Source organism: Saccostrea echinata, unplaced genomic scaffold, assembly GCF_033153115.1.
Source record: "Saccostrea echinata isolate AGI-Se365-2 ecotype Australia unplaced genomic scaffold, CSIRO_AGI_Sech_v1 ptg000002l, whole genome shotgun sequence".
In the NCBI taxonomy this organism is placed as follows: domain Eukaryota; kingdom Metazoa; phylum Mollusca; class Bivalvia; order Ostreida; family Ostreidae; genus Saccostrea; species Saccostrea echinata.
Window position 1 is genome coordinate 30,654,154 of NW_026889751.1, and position 20,448 is coordinate 30,674,601.

Genomic DNA, 20,448 nt, shown 5'->3' on the forward strand with positions numbered 1-20,448 from the left:
TTTCTCAGGCATATTATTATGATATAATGAATTTTTGCTTACAGTGATTCAGAAGTGATTTTCATTCCCTGTAGTTAGAAGATGTACTTTATGAACTAGTGAAGTAATTAAAGGTTAATGTAACAAATCAGAACTATTTGTCCCTTATTCAGCACTTCACTATAAGCATACAATTGTTTTACTGTAATTTAAAGCTTTGGCTACCTTCCTGGATAATTTTTCAGAGTGAATTTGGCTGAATCCTTGCCTAAATGGGCAAAGTTAGAATAGGTACAACTAACAGTATTCATGATACATGTAATGCTGTCAACTCAGGTGACTGTTTCAACCCCAGTCACATTTCCAAAAACAATTGACAGCCGACAGTTTTTTAGGCAAAAATAGGATTTTTCAGGCGACAGTCGGCAATTCATTGGCTGTTGACTTGCCCGATTTTGACCTCTTTTTTCGTGGGCCGACAAATTTTGTGTCAGTCGGACCAAGTTATATTTTTTTCTGCATCAGTGGCCAATTCCTTCAATGGTAGCAGTCGTTAAATAGTCTGTCAACATTTTTTCTTCAAACCCATCAAAAATATATGATTTTACAATATCTAGCATTCACAAAGAGAGATGCAAACAAATCCTTCTAAAATTATAAAATACTAACAGATTTTTTATTTAACTTAAGCATTGTTGTACTGTAAGTATCCCTTATAACTCACTTCTCCAAGGGTTAGAGGGGAAGGGCAATAGCAAGAGAGATTGAGAATGCCAGGGAGACAATGTGAGGGAGTAGGGGCAACAAAGGGGAGGATTGAAATCACAAGTTAGATATTCAAATGAGCGAGAATGCAAATGAGAGCAGAATTGATTTAAAGGTTTCTATATTGTTTTAGCTCCCTCTCTTTCTTGCCCTTGTTACCTCTTTTCCTCATGTTGTCCTCCCCACTTTCTCAGTCTGTAACATTGTTACACTCTATTCTTTGGCTTGTCCTTCTCACTCCCTAATGCATTTTTTTCACCCTCACTTCAAGGGTAGGGAAGCAAGGGAATGAGTGTCCCTAGCAGTTCATACAAAAGATACAAGATTTTAACAAAAAGTAAGAATGGGGGTCTGCACCCACCTTCCTCCATGAGAGCCTTTATTAGGTGATACGACTTGTTAAATATTTTCTGACATGAGTTTTATTTTTCAGATGTGTGGTGGTTTTATTCAACCCTCGACGTAATAAACAGTCCCACATCTTTAATACTTCAAAGAAGACCATCACCTCACTAGCTTTTTCTCCTGATGGCAAACAACTTGTTACTGGGGAGGTAAGTGTAAATACCAATAAAAAACAGTTACAGGGGAGGTGAATGTAACATCAACTTTTACTGGGGTTGTAAGATTAACAATTTGTTAATATGAAATAAGCTAAGTTAATCAATAAATTGCTCTTTGAGCATGTTGAGTGGTAAATATAATCATGATAATTTCTTTGCAGAGAGCAGGTTAAACCAAAGTGATCTAATCAACATTCAATTTAGTTTAGCAAGTAGTACATTCAAAGAGGTAAACATAGTAAAAATATCCAAAATATCTACTGGTTTTTCTTTCTGCATGGGAGATAACCTCATACGGGAAATGAAAATTTATCCCGTATTTTGAATTGTTTACCGGAAACTGCCATTTTTCTTTAATTCTCGCTCTCAGAACACCTGAAATCTCATTTGATATGTGAATTACTGTACTTGGTTAATGTAAACAAAACATTATGATTGAAAGGTGTGAAAAATTCCCACAATTAGTAGATTGTAATTAAAACATATCAAAGTTTTTTCTTAGGTTGGAATATTGTTTTTATAAGGGGGTTTTCAGTTGTTATTTGTTAAAATGTTGTCAGTAGAAAGACACTTCAAAGAGAAAAAGATGAGAATCAGAGCAAATGTGTGACAACAACACAAAATTTAATCCATGGCTGTTTTTGCTCTGCTTAGACAAAAGTATTGTCCATTCTTACACATAGTAAGAGAAATGCTTATAGTATCATTAAAAAAATGCAGATGACTGGAGATGATTAGACTCTTGCATAAAACACTATGGAAGTCTTTTTTGTTACAAAATTCAGCATTGACAATGGAGATTGCTGAAATTGTTAAAGCTGCAAAAGTTTCTTGAAATAAGTAATTACATATACCCTTGCATGCTGTGGTACACTTGTTCCTTGATTTGAAATTTATTAATAAAAAATTAAACTCTTACATTGATTTTTGGTCGATATTTTGTACAGTTTTTGTACAGTTTTTGATGAACAATGTACATTATTTTCCCCCAAATTCCAGTATTTTGAAGACTCCTGTACAGTATTTGGGTCTAAAAATTATCACATGTATGTAACCTTTATAAACCTTTAGTCTATTTATGCTACACTAAAATTTAAGGAATCTTCTAGACATCTGTATGGAAATATGGTTTCAACATGAAAAGACCAATATTAGCTCTTAAATATTTAACTTTTGATTATTTTAATTAATTTTTTTTTTGTATTTTTTCAGAGAAAATGTAAAAATTATATTCGTATTTCTTTATTTAAAAAAAATCAAATGTCTACCGGTATCTGACTTTTCTTGACATTTTTTTTTTTAAAGATATTTATATTGTGCATTTATTAACATGTTGATTAACAAAAAATTTTAAACTCTAATAAAAGCATCTTACTTGCAAATAACACAATTAAACCAATTTTTACACAAGATGTGTTTTAAAGATCCAGTAAATAAATTTTTGGTGTATGTAGCATACATCTTTAACTTAGAGTACACTTACACTAGTATATTTATTGCCAGAAAGCATGACTTGTCAATGTCTACAAATAGATAATAACCCAGGGCTGCTCTGATCTTTATCATTTGATGAATTACATATATTATAAAAGTAAAAAACAATGTTGATGATTTTATTTTGTTTAATTGAAAAGTGTTGAAGATTATCATAATTTGGAACATTGTGATAATAGGGATGTTTTGTGGGTGAAGTATGCAATCTTTGGGAGAGGTTAGTAGAAAAAGTTACAATGTATCTCAAATGATTTAGCACACATAAACCTGTAGTATTCCTGGACATATTTATATTTATCATACTACATAAAGCTGTAGTATTCCTGGACATATTTATCTATAGCTACATATCAGCAAACTTTCCTGATGCTGTATCAGAGTAGGTTACATTAGGACATAGTCTTTGGAAAAAATATGTTACATTAATATCAAACACACGTTAATAAATTCATCATTTGATATATTCAGCTTTGACAAGACAAGGAATATGACTACCTACATGTATAACTAATCTCCTGTGAATGTAGAATCATATGAATTATCCTTATTTCACTAGACTATACCATGCTATACAATACAGTATCATCACTGCAGGTATTTAATTTTTTTCACTTGTCTGTTTCCACATTGAGCAACAAACAGATTGTCATTTGTATCTGTACACAGTCCCCAGGGATAACTCAGTCCACAGTCTATGTAACGGAGGAACTGTCCATCCTGGTCTATGATGTGGACATAGTCATTGTTAATATCAGCTGTAAGGATGTGACTCTGACTGTCTGTGGTGATTCCTCGTGGACTGAATGGTTCGTTCTTAGGAGCAGGAGTATGTCCAGTGTACCTGAATCTCAGTTTCCCGGCCTGATTGACCACCACTACTGCGCTAGCTCCATAGTCAGACACACAGATATCCAGGTTCCTGTTCTCAGTTATGTATCTGTTATAACGACCAGATGAATAGAGAGGTTTACCTTTATCATCAAACTGAATGGTTTGTTTCTCTGTGGAGCCAGAGTAACGGACAACTTTTGTTTGTTTGTAATTATCACTGTACATGATAACCAGGAGGTCACCAGAGGAGGTACAACAGACACTGAGAGGTTTCCAGTTCTGTAGTCTAATCACCTCCTCTGTCTTCTCATTCTTCACAGTGTTCACAGTTCTATCATCACAATCAGTATAAACTAGATCTCCACTTTCTGTCACTGCTATGTCTATTGGTATGTTCCCTGACTTGGTTGTGATTGACTTGAGTAGTGATCCCTGATTGATGCTGTAGAGTTTCATGATGTTGTCATCTCCTCTTGTCCAGATTTCTTCATCACTCAGACAGGCCACACTGTAAAGGTAATCTTTATACCCAGTGTCTATGGTGGTGACAGTCTCTGGTTCATCAAGCAGCTGTTTGACTGGAGGAGAGGATCCAGCTTCTAATGGTGATATCTTCATACTGTAACGATGTTCATCTGAAGTGTGAGAACTTAGTGCTAACATACCAAACATTTTATGAAGTTCTTTTTCTTGAATTTTTCCAGGCATGAATTTAGGCATAGATGGCACAATTTTTTGTGGAAGCTTTTTGTATCTGTCTACATTGAATTTAGCACTGAACAGTATTGACAAGTCATTAGAGTCTATGGTGACATCAACTGCATTGATTTCATCCTTGATGTCAGACATTTTCTTGTTTATTTCATCCAGATGTTTCTGTAGAGTTTGTAACTGTGTGTTTTTCATCTCATCAACTTCAGTTTTAAGTTTTTTGACAAGTTTGTCAATTTCTCTGTGCCAGTCCTCTCCATGTTTTGTTATGGCTGTTGAGAGATCTCCATATTCCTTTTCTAACTGACTCATTCTTATTTGTACATCAGAGGCAATGTCCTGGTAGGTTGGATAAATTGTATCTTTCAATTCGGTATGTTCTTTGATTATTTTGTTCTTTTTTTCATCCAGAATTTGCAAAATTGTTGAAAATTTATGACCTATATGTTGATCAGATGCAATGCAAATGTTGCAAACAGAAATGTCACATTGATTGCAGTACATTTCACATCTCTCTTTGCTATGAGTTTTACACCCAGGGTAGAGGGGAGTGGATTTTCTGGACTGAAATTTGACAATTTCGTGTTTCTTGGATTCATCAGATATCATGTGTTCTCCCACACAGGCCTTACAAAGGTTGACAAGACATGTATCACAGTGCATCTGTACCACAGCGGTCTCACACAGGTCACATCGCATCACGTCCTGGGCACTGGTACGGGGGTCCATGATTAGACGTTTTATCTCTTGAATATACAAAAATCCTTGTGAATATTTATTGACAAATAAAATAGGAGATAAAACAAAAATGTTACAGAAATATATTTCATACCTAAAATTAACAGTTGAATATATAAGGCTGGTTCCTATGATGAATTAATCCTTGTCAGTTTTTCAAAGGTTAAGCACAGGAGTTCATTTTAAAACTGAATCAGAATGGGAAACAATCTTCCAAGATTTTCTGCTGTAGAGTTAATATGACTAGTGTAATTTGTTCTTATTTTGATAAGCCAAAAAATGGCTGTGAAAATCATAGAATAATTGAAGAAGTTAAAATGACCAACTACAGATATGTAAAATGTATGTAAGTGTATGTAAACAGGACAAGCCACTGAGAAAGAAATTCTTAATAAAGAAATGCTTACAAAAATAGTGAAATTTCATTCCAATGATGAAAGAATGTATTTGAAAAAAAAAAATCTGATTTGTTGTCATTTTGAAAAATTAGAAAATATATATATTCTTAAGGAATAAACCTACCTGCTTTTTAGGAGACAATAATGGCGACCGCCCAGTGCACGGCCTCTTTCTGTTTACTCTGATCATGTGACTAGCCAGTTATCTACCTGTCAGGTGCTTTATACTTCCTGGTTCAAAATCTAAGTTATTTAAATTTCAGCATTCTTCCAGATAAGAGGGGAGGAATTTTGCCACTAAAGCACAAAAATTTCTAACACACAGAGCTGAAATACAGTTGAAACTTTATACAAGGAACTCTGTAGAACTTGGGACCAAATATATTTTGGCAAGTTTGAAACAGGAGTTTATCCCATTTTCATGATTTTAAGTTGAATGAATTAAGTGTGTATAAAGATAAATAGTTCAGTACTTAAGCACACAAAAAAAATCGAAGTCCATAGTTCATAGGTGATTGTGATTGGAAGTTATTGGAAGCAAATTGAAAAGGGGGGGGGGGGGGGGGCTAAACCAACAAAAAAACGTTTGGGGACTAAGCCCCACCCCATTCCTCCGGTTCCGACGCCTATGTATTTATTATATTGTACATAGTACATATATGATATTTTACATTTAATAAGACTATTTTATTGAAATTGTCCTGAAAAAAATTAATTGCACCACAAATTCCTTCTTCATCATGTTCATAATTATGACTATAATAAAGGAATTACCATGATTGCAAAACTTTTTTTAATACCTTTCAGTAGTTACTGAGAGATACACTTCTAATTTTGCAATGTACATAAAATCATTTTATTTTTCTTCACAACTTTTTATTTCCAAATTTCTATAAATTATAGCAATTTTAGGTATGCTGTAGCTAAAAAGTTTAATTAACTAGACGTATCAGTTAATTTTCTCAGCGAACATGTATATATAATTGAATATAAGAACAGAATGCAAGAACCTGAAGTTTCTTCCACGGGGTCATGTTTACGTGAGAAAAGTAAGATATATGTTCTTTGGGCTTATATTGTCTCCTATTATCATTGAGGAGTCTATATCTGGAATAAGTTACCAATAGTCATCCATGGGATCCAATCATGCTTGAAGAATAGTGAACCACTGACTTATAAGTTTCACCGATTCTCTTTTCTATTGCAGAGTGGTCACCAGCCAGCCGTGCGAGTCTGGGATGTGGCCGAGAAAACACAGGTGGCTGAATTCCATGGACATAAGTTTGGAATTGTTTGTGTTGTAAGTAAATGACTGGATAATTTTATTGCATCTAAAAAAATTATGCCTAAATCTCAAAATCTATCCCCATCATTTCACTGCTTTGTTCTTCAAAAGATTGTCTTGGAATAAATAATCATTTGATGTTTATATGTAATCTATGCAAAATGAACAGTTAAAATTTTTTTAATGTAAATATATTAAACAATTAACCCATATCTAAATTTTAAGATATTTGATGCACATTATGTTTAAGTCCAAGATTAAAGTGAATTGAAAGTAAGTCAAAAAAAAAAGGAAAAATTCATATACAAAACATCCATTCACCAAAATAAAAAAATAAAAAAATCACCAGTTGATGGTGTCCTACGAAGTTCCTGCACCCTTACTGTAAGATTTATCATTTTATAATGTTGGCAGCTCTGCTTAGTTTACAAAGTAATTTACACCTTTAAAAAGTTTTAAGTTTTGTGTTGTAGAAATTCTCCCCCTCCCTGAAATATCTGGTGTCTATTGGGTCACAACATGACATGATGGTCAATGTATGGAACTGGAAAACGGGGACAAAAGTGGCATCCAATAAAATCAGCAGCAAGGTAAGTCGTGATCATTTCAGCCAATCAGTACACAGATTAATTATCCAATGAAGGCAAAAGCAAGGGGAGACAGTTGATTATCCCATTAAATAAATGAAAATAATTTTATAAAAAAAATTAGTTATAGTGTATTGCATGTAAGATTAACTCCAGCGAGAAGTAGTTATAAATCATATCTCTATGTAGAAAAATTTGTTTTCACAAGGGTGGATAAAATTTTCTATACTGCAAACCAACTACAATTCGAGTCAACTTTTATTTGCGATTCATCAGTTTGAAATAAATCTGCGACGATCAATTTTCGCGACTGAGGAAACATTCTCTACAAATACAAAGCAAAATAAATGGTTTGCGGCGATTAATTTTCGTGAGTTAAAGTAGGTCGAGAAACTCACGAATATTTCTCGCACACGAATTAAAGTTGGTTCACAGTATCATATATGGTACAGTTTTTTTATGATCAGCAGATGACATATGTGATATAATATATGCTGCATTTTATCTTTTAATAGGTGAATTCCATTGCTTTCTCTAAAGATGGTTCCTTGTTTGTGACTGTTGGTAACCGACATGTAAAGTTTTGGTATTTGGAGAGCAGTAAATCCAGGGTAAAGAAAATATAAGCTGTATACAGCATTTGTTTAAAAGTTTTCGTAATAGAAGAGTCTTTTTAATCAGTCTGAGATATTAGTTTATGGACAGTACATGTAAGACTTGAACATGTTGAAAATTTAAAAAAATTATGAAAAACAGCAGAATCTACTATATTTTTGGAAGAATATTTGCTTCTGAGTCAGTAGAAATTATAATTGTAAGAGAATAATTGAATGAGAAGAACAGAACAAATTCTGATTTTCCAACATCGAAAATGAAATGTGCAGAGAAAACAAAAAGGACAATATTTACAGAAAATATGCAGGATTATGAATGTTGGGTGATAGAATTATTTCTCTGTAGATAAATGAGACAGTGCCACTGCAGGGGAGAAATGGTATCCTAGGAGACCACAAAAACAATTATTTCTGTGATGTAGCTTGTGGACAAGCCGTGTATGCCATTACACAAACTGGCTTACTGTGTCAGTTCAACGACAAACGACAGCTGGACAAGTGGGTGGAGCTAAGAGTAAGTTACATTGTAGTTCAGGGAGGGGGATAAAAGGGGAATAAAATTTGGGGAGGTCACTCTATATATAAAATATAGAGGAATAAGTCTCTGTTTATGAAAAAGGAAGATCCATAAATCTTACAGAAATGCTTCAGTATTCATAAGGTTTATACCCTTATGAGGCAAATACTAGGGGCACTATCTATTATGTATGTGCTAACAAGGATTATTACATATTTTTATGTATTTCTCAATAGATTATATAAATATAAATTCTATATCAGCCCAGACTGTTAAATGCCTGGAGACTGATCTGGTGTTTGTGATGTCACAATAGATATACTTGTTTTCTGTCTCTCCATTCTTAATGACATCACACACAAACATACTGAAATGCAAAAGAAACGCAACATCTTATTTTAGGGGGAAATATTACATATAGGATATAATTTTGTATCTTAAAAGTAAGGACATCTTCCAACTTTGTAAATATCGGTAATTTAACATTTGAACGATTTTCATACCATTACCAGAAGTTAAGTTTGAAACTGCTTAACAGATATCAAAAATTGCATGTTTAACAAAACATTTGGTAATAATATGAGGTTTTAAGGATTTGTATCTGTTCATCATAAGTAATGCAGCAATGTTCTGGAAAAAAAATTCTCCTTTCTGTTCCGTAAGCGAGGCCAGTGCTTCCTGAAAATGACTTAAGTACGCATTTCCATTGCTCTAGCCGGAAAATCTCAAAATAAAGGTGATGGAGAGTTGCAGATGCAAGTATGATGCACATCATGCCTCAAGAGGCTCTTACGTATCATTAGCCTGAATGACAGTCCTTGGACCGGAAGTCCAAGGGTTACTACACTGTGCTTGGCTAGAGGAAATTCGACCTCATCATCTGAAAAACAGGCATTAAAAATGGCAAAGAATATTTCTTTCGTTCAGATCTCGAAATTGATGAACCTATAGCATCGTAGAAATCAAGCTGCAACGTGCATGGCAGTCTTGCACGCTGTAATTGAATGGTCGGGGTAGGGGTGTTTTAACAGTCATGTGTTACTTTCTAAAGTTACAAGATAATCATTTAACATTTTATCAAATCTCTGATGTTTTCAAATCATTAGATAAAAAATTCAAATATTGGTAGATTACTGCTTGTTGCATTTCTTTTGTGTTTCAGTATATAAGTAATGTAACAAATTCCGCAGTACAGGCAGTTATTAATGTTGTACAGATTAATTATGACCAAAAATTTAGACAAATTATATTTTTATTTATTTAAAAAAAAAAAAGCACAGACGTTAATTGTGTAATAAAGAGGTTACTGATGGCATGTTTAGAAATATTCTGGTCTTTGAACAGATGTGAGCTGGTCAGCTTTACTGGACTGAGACCTTATCTTCTTATAGTTACATTTGCTTATGCTAAACATTTATATAACACTATTGAAAGCAATGTGTACCTATATCCGTGTAAACACGGGTTCCTCACGTCATAAACGTTCAACGTAATTTCTCAGTGACATCATAAAGGGCCGACGTGCAATCAATGGATTAAACAAGTGCCATTGAGTTTGAAAAATTAAACACTTCACGTTAAAAATTATAATTAGGCAAATATAAAATATGAATAAGTCACAAATGTAAATATAAGTAATAATTAAGGTATCATTTTTAAACATCCATAGGGATATACATGTAAATACGGGTTGGTACGAGATCAAATTTATCATAAAGCCCTTTGGGTTTTATGGAATTTGATCTCGTGACCAACCCGTATTTATATCCCAATAGATGTTTAAAAATGATACCTCATTTCTTAAATATTCACTTAATAACCTATAAATATTGCTTTAACAATTACTACAAAATATTTAGTGCAACAAATTAATGTTTTCTGAGTAAATCATGTTAATTAAATGTCCTTGGATAAAATTGTTGCCAAAGCCTGTTTGGGACTGATATGCCTTCTATTATTAGGTGACTATTCATACAAATGTTTTCAATAAATTATTAAATGCAGAATTTTATGAGAATATTTTTTAATTACATGAGTGTATAATTGATCAGAATATTTTTTAATTACATGAGTGTATAATTGATCAGAATATTTTGGTGATATTGTTAAAGTTGTATATGTTACAAACACATTGTATTTTCTGAAGAGAATTGCTGAAAGTAACATGCATGTGAGTACTGTGTTATCTTCACGCTGGTACTAACTTCTGTAGTGGTTTGGTGTTTTATTTATTGTCATAGGATGGTTTGGATTTGGTTGTTGTTGTTTTTAATTTGAGCAGTTTTAGAATTGGGGCTCCTGCACAAAAATTTGGAGAATCTGTAGAAATTACTGATCGAGGCCTCCATCTGTAGAAATTACTGAGGCATCCATCTGTAGAAATTACTGAGGCCTCCTTCTGCCTGTTCCTGTGGGACAAACAATAACTCGAATATCTTTTAACTTCATATTAAGTATATAAGTAAAGATGGCAAGAAATAGACTCCTACATGTCTTCTTGTCATTTGGTCAAAAAGTCAAGATATTGCTAGGTCCATTTCACGAGTGTGATTCTGTGACTTGTATAAATATTCTAATGAAAGACTTTATATTCACTTGAAAAACTTTTATGCAGTGAGGTAAAAAAATACAGTAAACAAATTAACATCACATTAAATACAAGTACTTCAAATTAGCTCCACAATTAATTAACTGAAAAAAAAAACCCAGATTTTAAGGCATTATTTAGAAGGTTTAAGTTACCCCTGTAAGCACTCTTTTGGGGCCAGTATGACTTTTTCAGTGTCACAATTTGCTGGATAGTACCATGTAGGGAAACATTGCTGCAGTTTTGAAAATTACCATTCTGCACATTTTGGTTGTACTGGAGATGACTATTTTTTGGCAATATCTGGGTTTTCATACAATCTGGAGTAATCTCCCTTTTTTACAGACCACCAACGCCACCTGTGTGTCGGCTGGAGAAGATCATATATTTATTGGTTGTGCTAACGGTGTGGTCAGGATTTTCGATGCTGTCAATCTGAATTATGTGGGTACCATGCCCCGCCCCCATCAGCTTGGGGTAGATGTAGCATCAGCTCTGAGTCCCAGGTAAGATTCATGTAGTGAAACTATGATATTGGGGAAATTTTTAGGATTTTGAACTAATTTTTGGTGACATAATTCTCATACTTTAAAATTTCTTCAAAGTGGCTCTCATTCTTTTTCTGATTCTTAGAAATTTGTAAAAAATAAAGCTTTTTTAAAAGAAAGGACTTTTATAGTATTTTTTCTTAGATAATGAGCTCATTATAAGCAGGTTAATAATAATAGAATAAAAAAGGTCACTGCCTCATGATGTCCACAAATTCATGTCTCGACAGATGAGTTAAGGCTAGGTATAGGCATTTCTATGCAAATAAACTAATTAAAAAGCCTAAGAACTATATCTATTATACAGAGAAAGTTAAAACTTATTGTCTAATACATACTTGGTACCCACGACATGAGATAGCCAGTACACATTATGACGTCATATTATGACATCATTGTTCTTTACTACACAAGGTTATAATGGACATCAACAAAAATGCTTTGACACAAGGGCATGCTCTATTTTATTTAACTGAAACAAGGTATATTTAGAAGCAAAATATTCTAAAAATTGCTGGAATTGCTGCATAAATATCAACAGCTCAGTTGTATAATTTCTATTTGTAACGTTTTAAGTTGAATCAGGGTAAAAATGTACAGTCCGGTACAAGTTTCCTTAAATTCCGATCAAATGAGAAAATGCCTAGGATTTGTGCAGCAGAATTATTAATCTATAGAATATTCTTCTTAGCATTATACAATATTTTTGTAAAATTAAATAGGGTAATCCCTTGCGCCGAATTTTTTTTCTAATAGATTTTATTATCTCCATTGGGTAAGAACAATGACGTCATAATATGACGTCAAAATGTGTACAGGCTATAACATATCAATGGGTACTAAGTATGCATAAGAAAATAAATCGAAACTTTCTCTGAATAACAAATTTACCTCTTGTGCATTTTTATGAGCTCATTTGCATAGAACCGCCTATACAGTGCAGGGAACTAATTTTGTTACATAAACCAGCATCAGCATAAGCATTAGTAGCATCAGGATCGAGCTAGCATCAGGATCAGCATTTAAAAAACAGCATTACCAGGATCAGCATCAGCAAGCAAAGGATAAAACCAGCATTGACCTACATAAAATCAGCATTATCCTACTAGCATCAGAAAATCAATGAGTTTTAATTCAGTAAAAAATTAAAAAAGAAAGAAAGAATATTGGTTAAAGTATTCACATTATTGATACATAGTGAGATATTATGATCAAATAATTGTAAAAGGCACTTTTATAGCTTTAAACGGCAATGCTGAAATTCATTATCTTCTTCCGGTAGCATGATGCTACTTCCGGTAGCATTGACCTAATTACAAAACAGCATCAGGATAAGGATTACTAGCATTAAATCAGCAAGCAAAGGAAGCATTCAAATCAGCAAGCAAAGGAAGCATTCAAATCAGCATCGATGCTGTAACAAAATTAGTTTCCTGCACTGTACCTAGTCTTAACTCACATGCGTCATTAGAAGTTATTTTACTTCATAAGAGCAACAGAATCAAACTTGAACAATTAACTTCTGTTTTATTGTAGTCAGCTAATTTCTCAGACAGAGGATGCTAAGTTTCCAGACACTATTGCAGTTAGTTATGATGATGCTCATAAAAAGGTTTGGCTATCTTATGTTTACAAATATAGGTATAATTATCATTTGCTCCATGAATGCCTCTAGGTTTTATTTTGATAAAGGATATTGAGAAAAAATTCTTGGAAATAGATGGTAACACCCTTAGACTGTACTTTATTCAAATAAAATCAGATAAAGAAAAATGTTCATTACTTTACAAAAAAAAACACACCTGAGTTTTTCTTTGTCAAGTCTTGATGCTTTTTTTCTTTGTTTTTAGGTGACTTGTGTATACAATGACCATAGTCTGTATGTATGGGACGTTCATGACGTAAGGAAAGTGGGCAAGTCCTGGTCCTTCCTCTACCACAGCAGTTGTATCTGGGGGCTAGAGGTCAGTGTCTGTATGTCTGTCTTTTAGTCTGTCTGTCTGTGTCTGTCTAGCTGTCTATCTCTGGGGGCTAGTGGTCAGTGTCTGTCTGTCTGTCTATCCTCTGTTTCTTGGGGCTAGAGGTTGCTGTCTGTCTGTCTTGCTGTTTCTTGGTGTATCAGCATGTCTACCAATGAATGATATTTGAGAGAGAACATCTTAGATTGTTCATTCAGCTATTCCGAATGTCCTCAGTGCTGAATGACACTGATGTCAGTATCATGTAAAGAACACTCAAAGTTAAAATTTGATTAAAGAATTTACATGTCATTCATATTTTTGCTTTTGAAGGTGAACCCTGCGACGACAGAAGACGTACGACCTGTATTGCCCTCTGCTTCGTTTATGACGTGTTCCTCAGACGACACGATTAGGATCTGGAATCTGGATCCACACATGGTGGAAACTGAGAGTAGTAAGCGGAATGTCTACTCTAATGTAAGTGCATTTATTTAAACATTGATTTCTTATTTTTGAACAGCACATTACTAACAAATTGAATACAATGCGTTAGAGTGGTATAATAATTTTTTGGCTCGAACAGGTGCTGTTATGCAACCGACGACATCCAAAATTTTAAGAATTCAGAATCAATGCTTATATTTACATTCTCTTAATTTTTTCCTTCATAAATGACAACTAGACGTAAGAGCCATTTTGACTTGGAAAGTTAAGTAACCCAAATGAATATCGCAAGGGGGAAAAATGACAAATAAATAGAGGTGGGATGATATACCGATACTACGATACATACCGATATTTCCAGCTAAGATATGGTTTACGATACTCAATCTGAAATATTGGTACGAAATGATACATGAAGGACATCAAAAAATTGAAAACGAAAGTAAAAAAATGCGACTTGTAACGAAGCAGAAGATAACGGTAATATTGAAATCGTGCCTTGCACTAATGAGTCATAGAGATAGAAATGTTTTAGCTTCATAGCCACCTTGGAAAACAAAACGAGAAAAGTGAGAAGTCAAGCAGTCTGTAAAGCATGTTATATACAGATCAGAAATTTAAAGTATCCTTTCCACAGCTGGGGATATTGACAATATCACCAGTGAAATGGCTCCCATTTCACTTTTGATACTTATTTTAATATAGATAATAATTTTACTTATAATTTTAATATCATTCATAAAATTCATTTACTTTGATAAATTCTTGATATCCTAAGTTATTTGTTCACAAGTAATGAAATTAAACCAACACATTTTACATCTGGCTAATTCTTAATCCCCAGAAATATTTAGTGCTTTCTTAGCAATTGTAAATCATTTACACTCATACTGCCTGATGGCAATGGTCACTGATTAGGTGTTAGATTAATTAAATAAATCTTCTTTGACTTCCTGACATCAAAGGATGACACTTGAGTATTCCATTGTTCAGATTACTTAGTTGACAAGTTTTGCCCTTTGGCTATATTTACATTGAGTAATTTCTTACAATTAGTTAATAATATATATTTGAGAATACAGAGAGTTAAGGGAGATCTAGAGTGACAGAGCTAGTGAGTTGATGTGTTAATTAAGAACCATGTAGGAATTAGACTAAGAAACTTTTAAGATTCTATTTCTATTTAGGCCAGCTTTATCTAAATTTTAGTTAGGACTTGGACTTGCATCTTTATGTTTTTATGTTGTTTGGAATTCACGGTTACTTTAATAAACTGTCATTGTTACCCTACAAATTTGGACTTATGTGCTTCCTAACATTCCCCAAACCCTTGAGCTAAATTCCCCAATGAACGTGCACCGCCGAATTATGTCCCAGACATCTGAGAGCGCGGTCACAGAGTATCAATCCTCTAGGTATTCTTTTAAGAGAAAGGGTCTTTTTCACCATTCCACTTCTCTAAAGAGAATACCCAGAGGGCAACTCTGAACAAAGACAGCGTGAATTCTCTAACTTTCATGAAAAGAATTTGATACATGGAACCAATAATGGGTCAATTATTTTGTAAATCAACCTGTTTATAAATTTTTGGCGTTCCTGTACCGGTAATATTGTTTTTGATGAATTTTTAATCAATGATATTGATGAACTACAAGTATTAAATTCAAAGCACATTTGGTTTGATCTAAAAAAAATTTGTTGATTTATTGTCAAGAAATACTATTACTATTATTTTCTGATTAACTATAACATCAAGATGTGTATTGTATCGTATTACATGTATCAAGATATGTATCGTATGGCAAGCTCTGTATCGTCCCACCCCTAAAATTAAATGTACAATTCAGTAGATGAATTATATTTTATTATGCAGGAATTACTGAAGGTGGTTTATGTGGATCCAACGCTGACCTTCCTGAAGGACGTCAATTACAATCCAGGTCTGTCTCCAGAAAGTAGGAATGGTGCTATGGATTAGATTTTGTGTACATAAATAAATCATAATGATTTATAAGATTGCTTCTTTCCATATATTTTCTTAATGCTCGTGTTTTATGATACAGCTGGGGGCACAGATAAAACTGACACAAATTATGATGGGAAAAACGGAATTCGGTCGATTGGGATAAGTCCTGACGGACGACATCTGGCCTCTGGAGACAGGATAGGAAATGTTAGGTAAAATTATCTGGCTTAATTCAGTCATCATTGAACTTTAAAATTTTAGACAAAAGGGAGTTAATACATCATATTGTCAGCCAAATTTTACCAAGATTAAAAATTTCAGAAAAGAAAATTTAAAGCCTGTTTCCTTCAATTTATGTAACATTTGAATAGCAGAAAAAAATCCATGATATCATGATATATTCAGTGTTCTGCATCTCTCAGCATAAAAAAGAAATTAAAGTAGTTTGTCAGGCCTGTATTATTCTGTTGTAAGAGTGTGTAATTTATTTTTTGTCAGGGTTCATGATTTGATGAACATGCACGAGCTGATGAAGATAGAGGCTCACGACCAGGAAGTTTTATGTGTTCAATACTCATATCTTAAAACAGGTAATTATAAAGCTGGAATGAAGGGAAAAAGCAAGTAATTCAAGTGAAAGTTTGTAAGACTTTGCTTTTAATAAAAACTGACTTTCAGTTTAAGGAACCAATAAGACAATAGGAGAAAGTGAAAATTACAATTTACTTTCTAAGTAATAGTAACTTCTTTGGCCTTTCCAATAAGCAAAGTAAAAAACTTTATAAGAAGGTACCAATTATTATGACAATAATTAAGTTGATTTGTATCTAATTATACTGCAGATTCGGATAACCTTGTTTCTGTTATTAGGTCCCCAGCTATTGCCTATGCCAGTAGGGATGGTTTGATACTGATAATCTTATTTCTATTCTCAGGTCCGCAGCTGTTGGCGTCTGCCAGTAGGGACCATTTGATACTGATAAACTTGTTTCTTTTCTCAGGTTCTCAGCTATAGGCCTCTGCCAGTAGGGACCATTTGATACTGATAAACTTGTTTCTTTTCTCAGGTCCTCAGCTATTGGCCTCTGCCAGTAGGGACCGTTTGATACTGATAAACTTGTTTCTTTTCTCAGGTCCACAGCTATTGACCTCTGCCAGTAGGGACCATTTGATACTGATAAATTTGTTTCTTTTCTTAGGTCCACAGCTATTGGCGTCTGCCAGTAGGGACCGTTTGATACACGTCTTTGACGTGGAGCAGGGATACGGTTTACTTCAGACCCTTGATGACCATTCCAGCTCTGTTACTGCCATCAAGTTCACAGAGAATGACGAACAAATAAAGATGCTCAGTTCCAGTGCCGACAAATCTGTTCTCTTCCGTAATGCTCAAACGGTAAATACTTAAGGAATAATCTTTAGATTAGTGAATATTATTGGTGTGTTAATTACACAGACCTGTCAAATAAGCTTATTTCAGAAAGTGAGCTAGTGAACTTCATGAAAAATATACCTACAGCCAAAAACACAGATAAAGGTAAATCTAGAATGTGTTTTTTTTTTGGGGGGGGGGGGGGGATTATACAGTACTTTTTAAGTTGCCTCACTTGAAAGCCTTCTATGTGCCAAATGTTACACAAGAAATTTTCAGTTCCTGCAGCTGAGCTCCACAGGTGCATTTGTTCAAGATCTAATTTAATGTTTGTAATTAGTTTTTTTAATGGCGCCAACTGAAAAGAAAGCCAAGACAATTTTTAGTTATTTAACTGATGAAAGTTATGGACAGTAATATCACCGATACATACAGAAATTATATTGCTAGCTGCAGGCATTACAGAAATTGAAGATTAAGGGAAAATTTATCCGAAAACCAAAGCATTAAAATGAAAAAAATGAAAACAAAAGTTTCTGGATAGTGTTCAGACATTTTTTTTATTAAAGTTGTTTAAAAAAAAAAGTAGCCTTACCTCTTCAAAAATGATAAAGATATGCTTTATAAATTATATTAACAGAGAAAGAAATAATATGACGGTTGAATGTGTAAATTATGGGATGCCATGTAGGATCTGTAGACCACAATGACATCATTCCTAATTTGTAATCGAATATTCAATATAAATCAATAAAGTACATGAATAAACATAGTTAAAATTGCATTCTTCAGTATCAAAAATATTACCTAGAGAAACTAAAGATACATGTACGATTACTATGCAAATTTTGCTGTATGGAGTTTTTTGAGAGATAAAAGGTCCTTGAATTTACCATAGTATGAGTACTTGTTTAATTTATCATTTCTTCTGTTTTACATTTCTTTATTTGCAGACTCCAACATTCCAGTTTGTTCTTGCAAGTCAACATGTAGTAGGGACCAACAGTTTGTATGACATGGACATCGAACCCACAGAAAGATTTATGGCAACTGCTTGCCAAGACCGAAACATCAGGTAATAGCCGTAATATGGCTAGAAATAATATAGTCAAGGGAAGTAACTCCAGCAGGGCTACTATGATCCACTTTATGGACAGTCCCAATCTTAAATATGTATACCATTATTCAATGAGATAGTCATGAATTCTTGGTTAACTTGAAGCCTTCTAATTGTTCTATTCCTAATTTGCAAGTTTGACAGAGGAGACAAAACAAAATTTCTATGATGTGTAAACTGTATGTATTTTGTACAGAATCTACAACATTAAAACAGCCAAACAGAAGCAGTGTTACAAAGGAGCAGTGGGGGACAACGGGGTGTTGTTAAAGCTTCAGTTAGACCCCTCCGGTCAGTACGCAGTCACCAGCTGTACGGACAAAAGTCTGTGTCTGTTGGACTTTAAGACTGGGGACCTGTTGGCTACAATGTTTGGTCACTCGGAGCTGGCTACCGGGGTGAAGTTTATGCCTGACCTGAAGCGTTTGGTCTCCGTATCCAGCGATGGTTGTATCTTTGTCTGGAGACTACCCCCTGAACTGACCGAGTCAATGCGAGGCCGTCTGGAGGAGATGGGGAGACTTCCCTTTGAGGCCATCAATGGGGAAATCAACAGGTGGGTCAGTGGTATTGATTAGTAGGGATACTGAGATTGAAATATTGTGTTGTTACTCATTGAAGACTCTTGGAAATTTTTTTTTGTTGTTTTGGCTGGATTATGATTTTAAAAGGCTTCTGAACTGGTGATGTTCTGGACCACCAGCTTCAACAATTTATCTTAGGTGTTGTGACCTGTCTATACTGTAGATTCCTAAATATACGTGAGGAATTAATTATCGCGTAATTTCGCGAGAAGCACCACCCACGAAAATAAAATAACTCCTTTTTAGCTCACCTGAGCTGAAAGCTCAAGTGAGCTTTTCTGATCACATTTTGTCTGTAGTCCGTCTGTCCGTCCGTCTGTCTGTAAACTTTTCACATTTTCGACTTCTTCTCAAGAACCACTGGGCCATTTTCAACCAAACTTGCCACAAAGCATCCTTGGTTGATGGGGATTCAAGTTTTTTTAAATGAAGGGCCACACCCTCTTTTACGGGGGAGATATTAAAGAATTAGTGAAAAATTAATAGCATCTTTTAAAAATCTTCTTCTCAAGAACCACAGGGCCAAGAAAGATGAAACTCATGTGGAAACATCCTCAGGTAGTGTACATTCAAGTTTGTTCAAATCATGACCCCCGGGGGTAGGGCAGGGCCACAATGGAGGATCAAAGTTTTACATAGAAATATATAGGAAAAACCTTTAAAAATCTTCTTCTCAAGAACAGCAAAGCCATGATGAGTCATATTTATATGGAAGCATCCTCAGGTAGTGTAGATTCAAGTTTGTTCAAATCATGACCCGTGGGGGTAGGGCGGGGCCACAATGGAGGATCAAAGTTTTACATACAAATATATAGGAAAAACCTTTAAAAATCTTCTTCTCAAGAACAGCAAAGCCATGATGAGTCATATTTATATGGAAGCATCCTCAGGTAGTGTAGATTCAAGTTTGTTCAAATCATGACCCCCGGGGGTAGTTCGGGACCACAATGGAGGATCAAAGTTTTACATAGAAATATATACTGTAGGAAAAACCTTTAAAAATCTTCCTCTCAAGAACAGCAAAGCCATGATGAGTCATATTTATATGGAATTATCCTCAGGTAGTGTAGATTCAAGTTTGTTCAAATGATGACCCCTTGGATAGGGAGGAGCCACAATGGGGGATCAAATTTTTACAAAGGAATATATGGGAAATTTTTTTTAAAATAATCTCAAGTACAACAAAACCATTTGTTATATTGACATGGAAGCATCATCAGGTAGTTTAAAATTCAAGCCCCCCCCCCTCCCCCGGTAATCTTATCAATACTGAACTGATTTGTACTTTTGCCTAGCCAATGTGCTCAGGTGAGCGATGTGGCCCATGGGCCTCTTGTTATTTTTATTGTGCTGAAATCAATATTAAATCTCTTGATAAACCATCTAC

The 20,448-nt window shown here is 34.2% G+C and overlaps 2 protein-coding genes across 4 annotated transcripts in view; one reads left to right on the plus strand and one right to left on the minus strand.

Annotated features, from left to right (window-relative positions):
• Window positions 1–20,448, plus strand: part of LOC133177085 (mitogen-activated protein kinase-binding protein 1-like) — a 67,646-nt gene that overhangs the window by 19,220 nt on the left and 27,978 nt on the right. For both annotated transcript variants that reach the window (XM_061312188.1, XM_061312182.1), the window contains exons 3-17: window positions 1,178–1,298; window positions 6,687–6,779; window positions 7,238–7,354; window positions 7,867–7,962; window positions 8,312–8,479; window positions 11,415–11,575; window positions 13,154–13,229; window positions 13,468–13,581; window positions 13,909–14,055; window positions 15,896–15,962; window positions 16,086–16,200; window positions 16,487–16,578; window positions 17,188–17,384; window positions 18,314–18,435; window positions 18,674–19,033. In XM_061312188.1, the coding sequence (XP_061168172.1) occupies window positions 1,178–1,298; window positions 6,687–6,779; window positions 7,238–7,354; window positions 7,867–7,962; window positions 8,312–8,479; window positions 11,415–11,575; window positions 13,154–13,229; window positions 13,468–13,581; window positions 13,909–14,055; window positions 15,896–15,962; window positions 16,086–16,200; window positions 16,487–16,578; window positions 17,188–17,384; window positions 18,314–18,435; window positions 18,674–19,033 (2,046 nt within the window). The remainder of the gene's footprint in view (window positions 1–1,177; window positions 1,299–6,686; window positions 6,780–7,237; window positions 7,355–7,866; window positions 7,963–8,311; window positions 8,480–11,414; window positions 11,576–13,153; window positions 13,230–13,467; window positions 13,582–13,908; window positions 14,056–15,895; window positions 15,963–16,085; window positions 16,201–16,486; window positions 16,579–17,187; window positions 17,385–18,313; window positions 18,436–18,673; window positions 19,034–20,448) is intronic.
• LOC133177137 (uncharacterized) overlaps window positions 2,830–20,448 on the minus strand; it is a 92,871-nt gene continuing 75,252 nt past the window's right edge. The window contains exons 1-3 of one of the 2 annotated variants that reach the window (XR_009719608.1): window positions 5,604–5,662; window positions 3,149–5,089; window positions 2,833–3,103 (exon numbers count right to left, since the gene is read on the minus strand). Coding sequence is in view for 1 of the 2 variants with exons in the window: in XM_061312246.1 (XP_061168230.1) it covers window positions 3,387–4,231 (845 nt within the window). In the remaining variant the exon portion in view is untranslated. Of the gene's footprint in view, window positions 5,090–5,603; window positions 5,663–20,448 lie in introns of those variants that run through there. The other variant, XM_061312246.1, reaches the window with a different exon arrangement.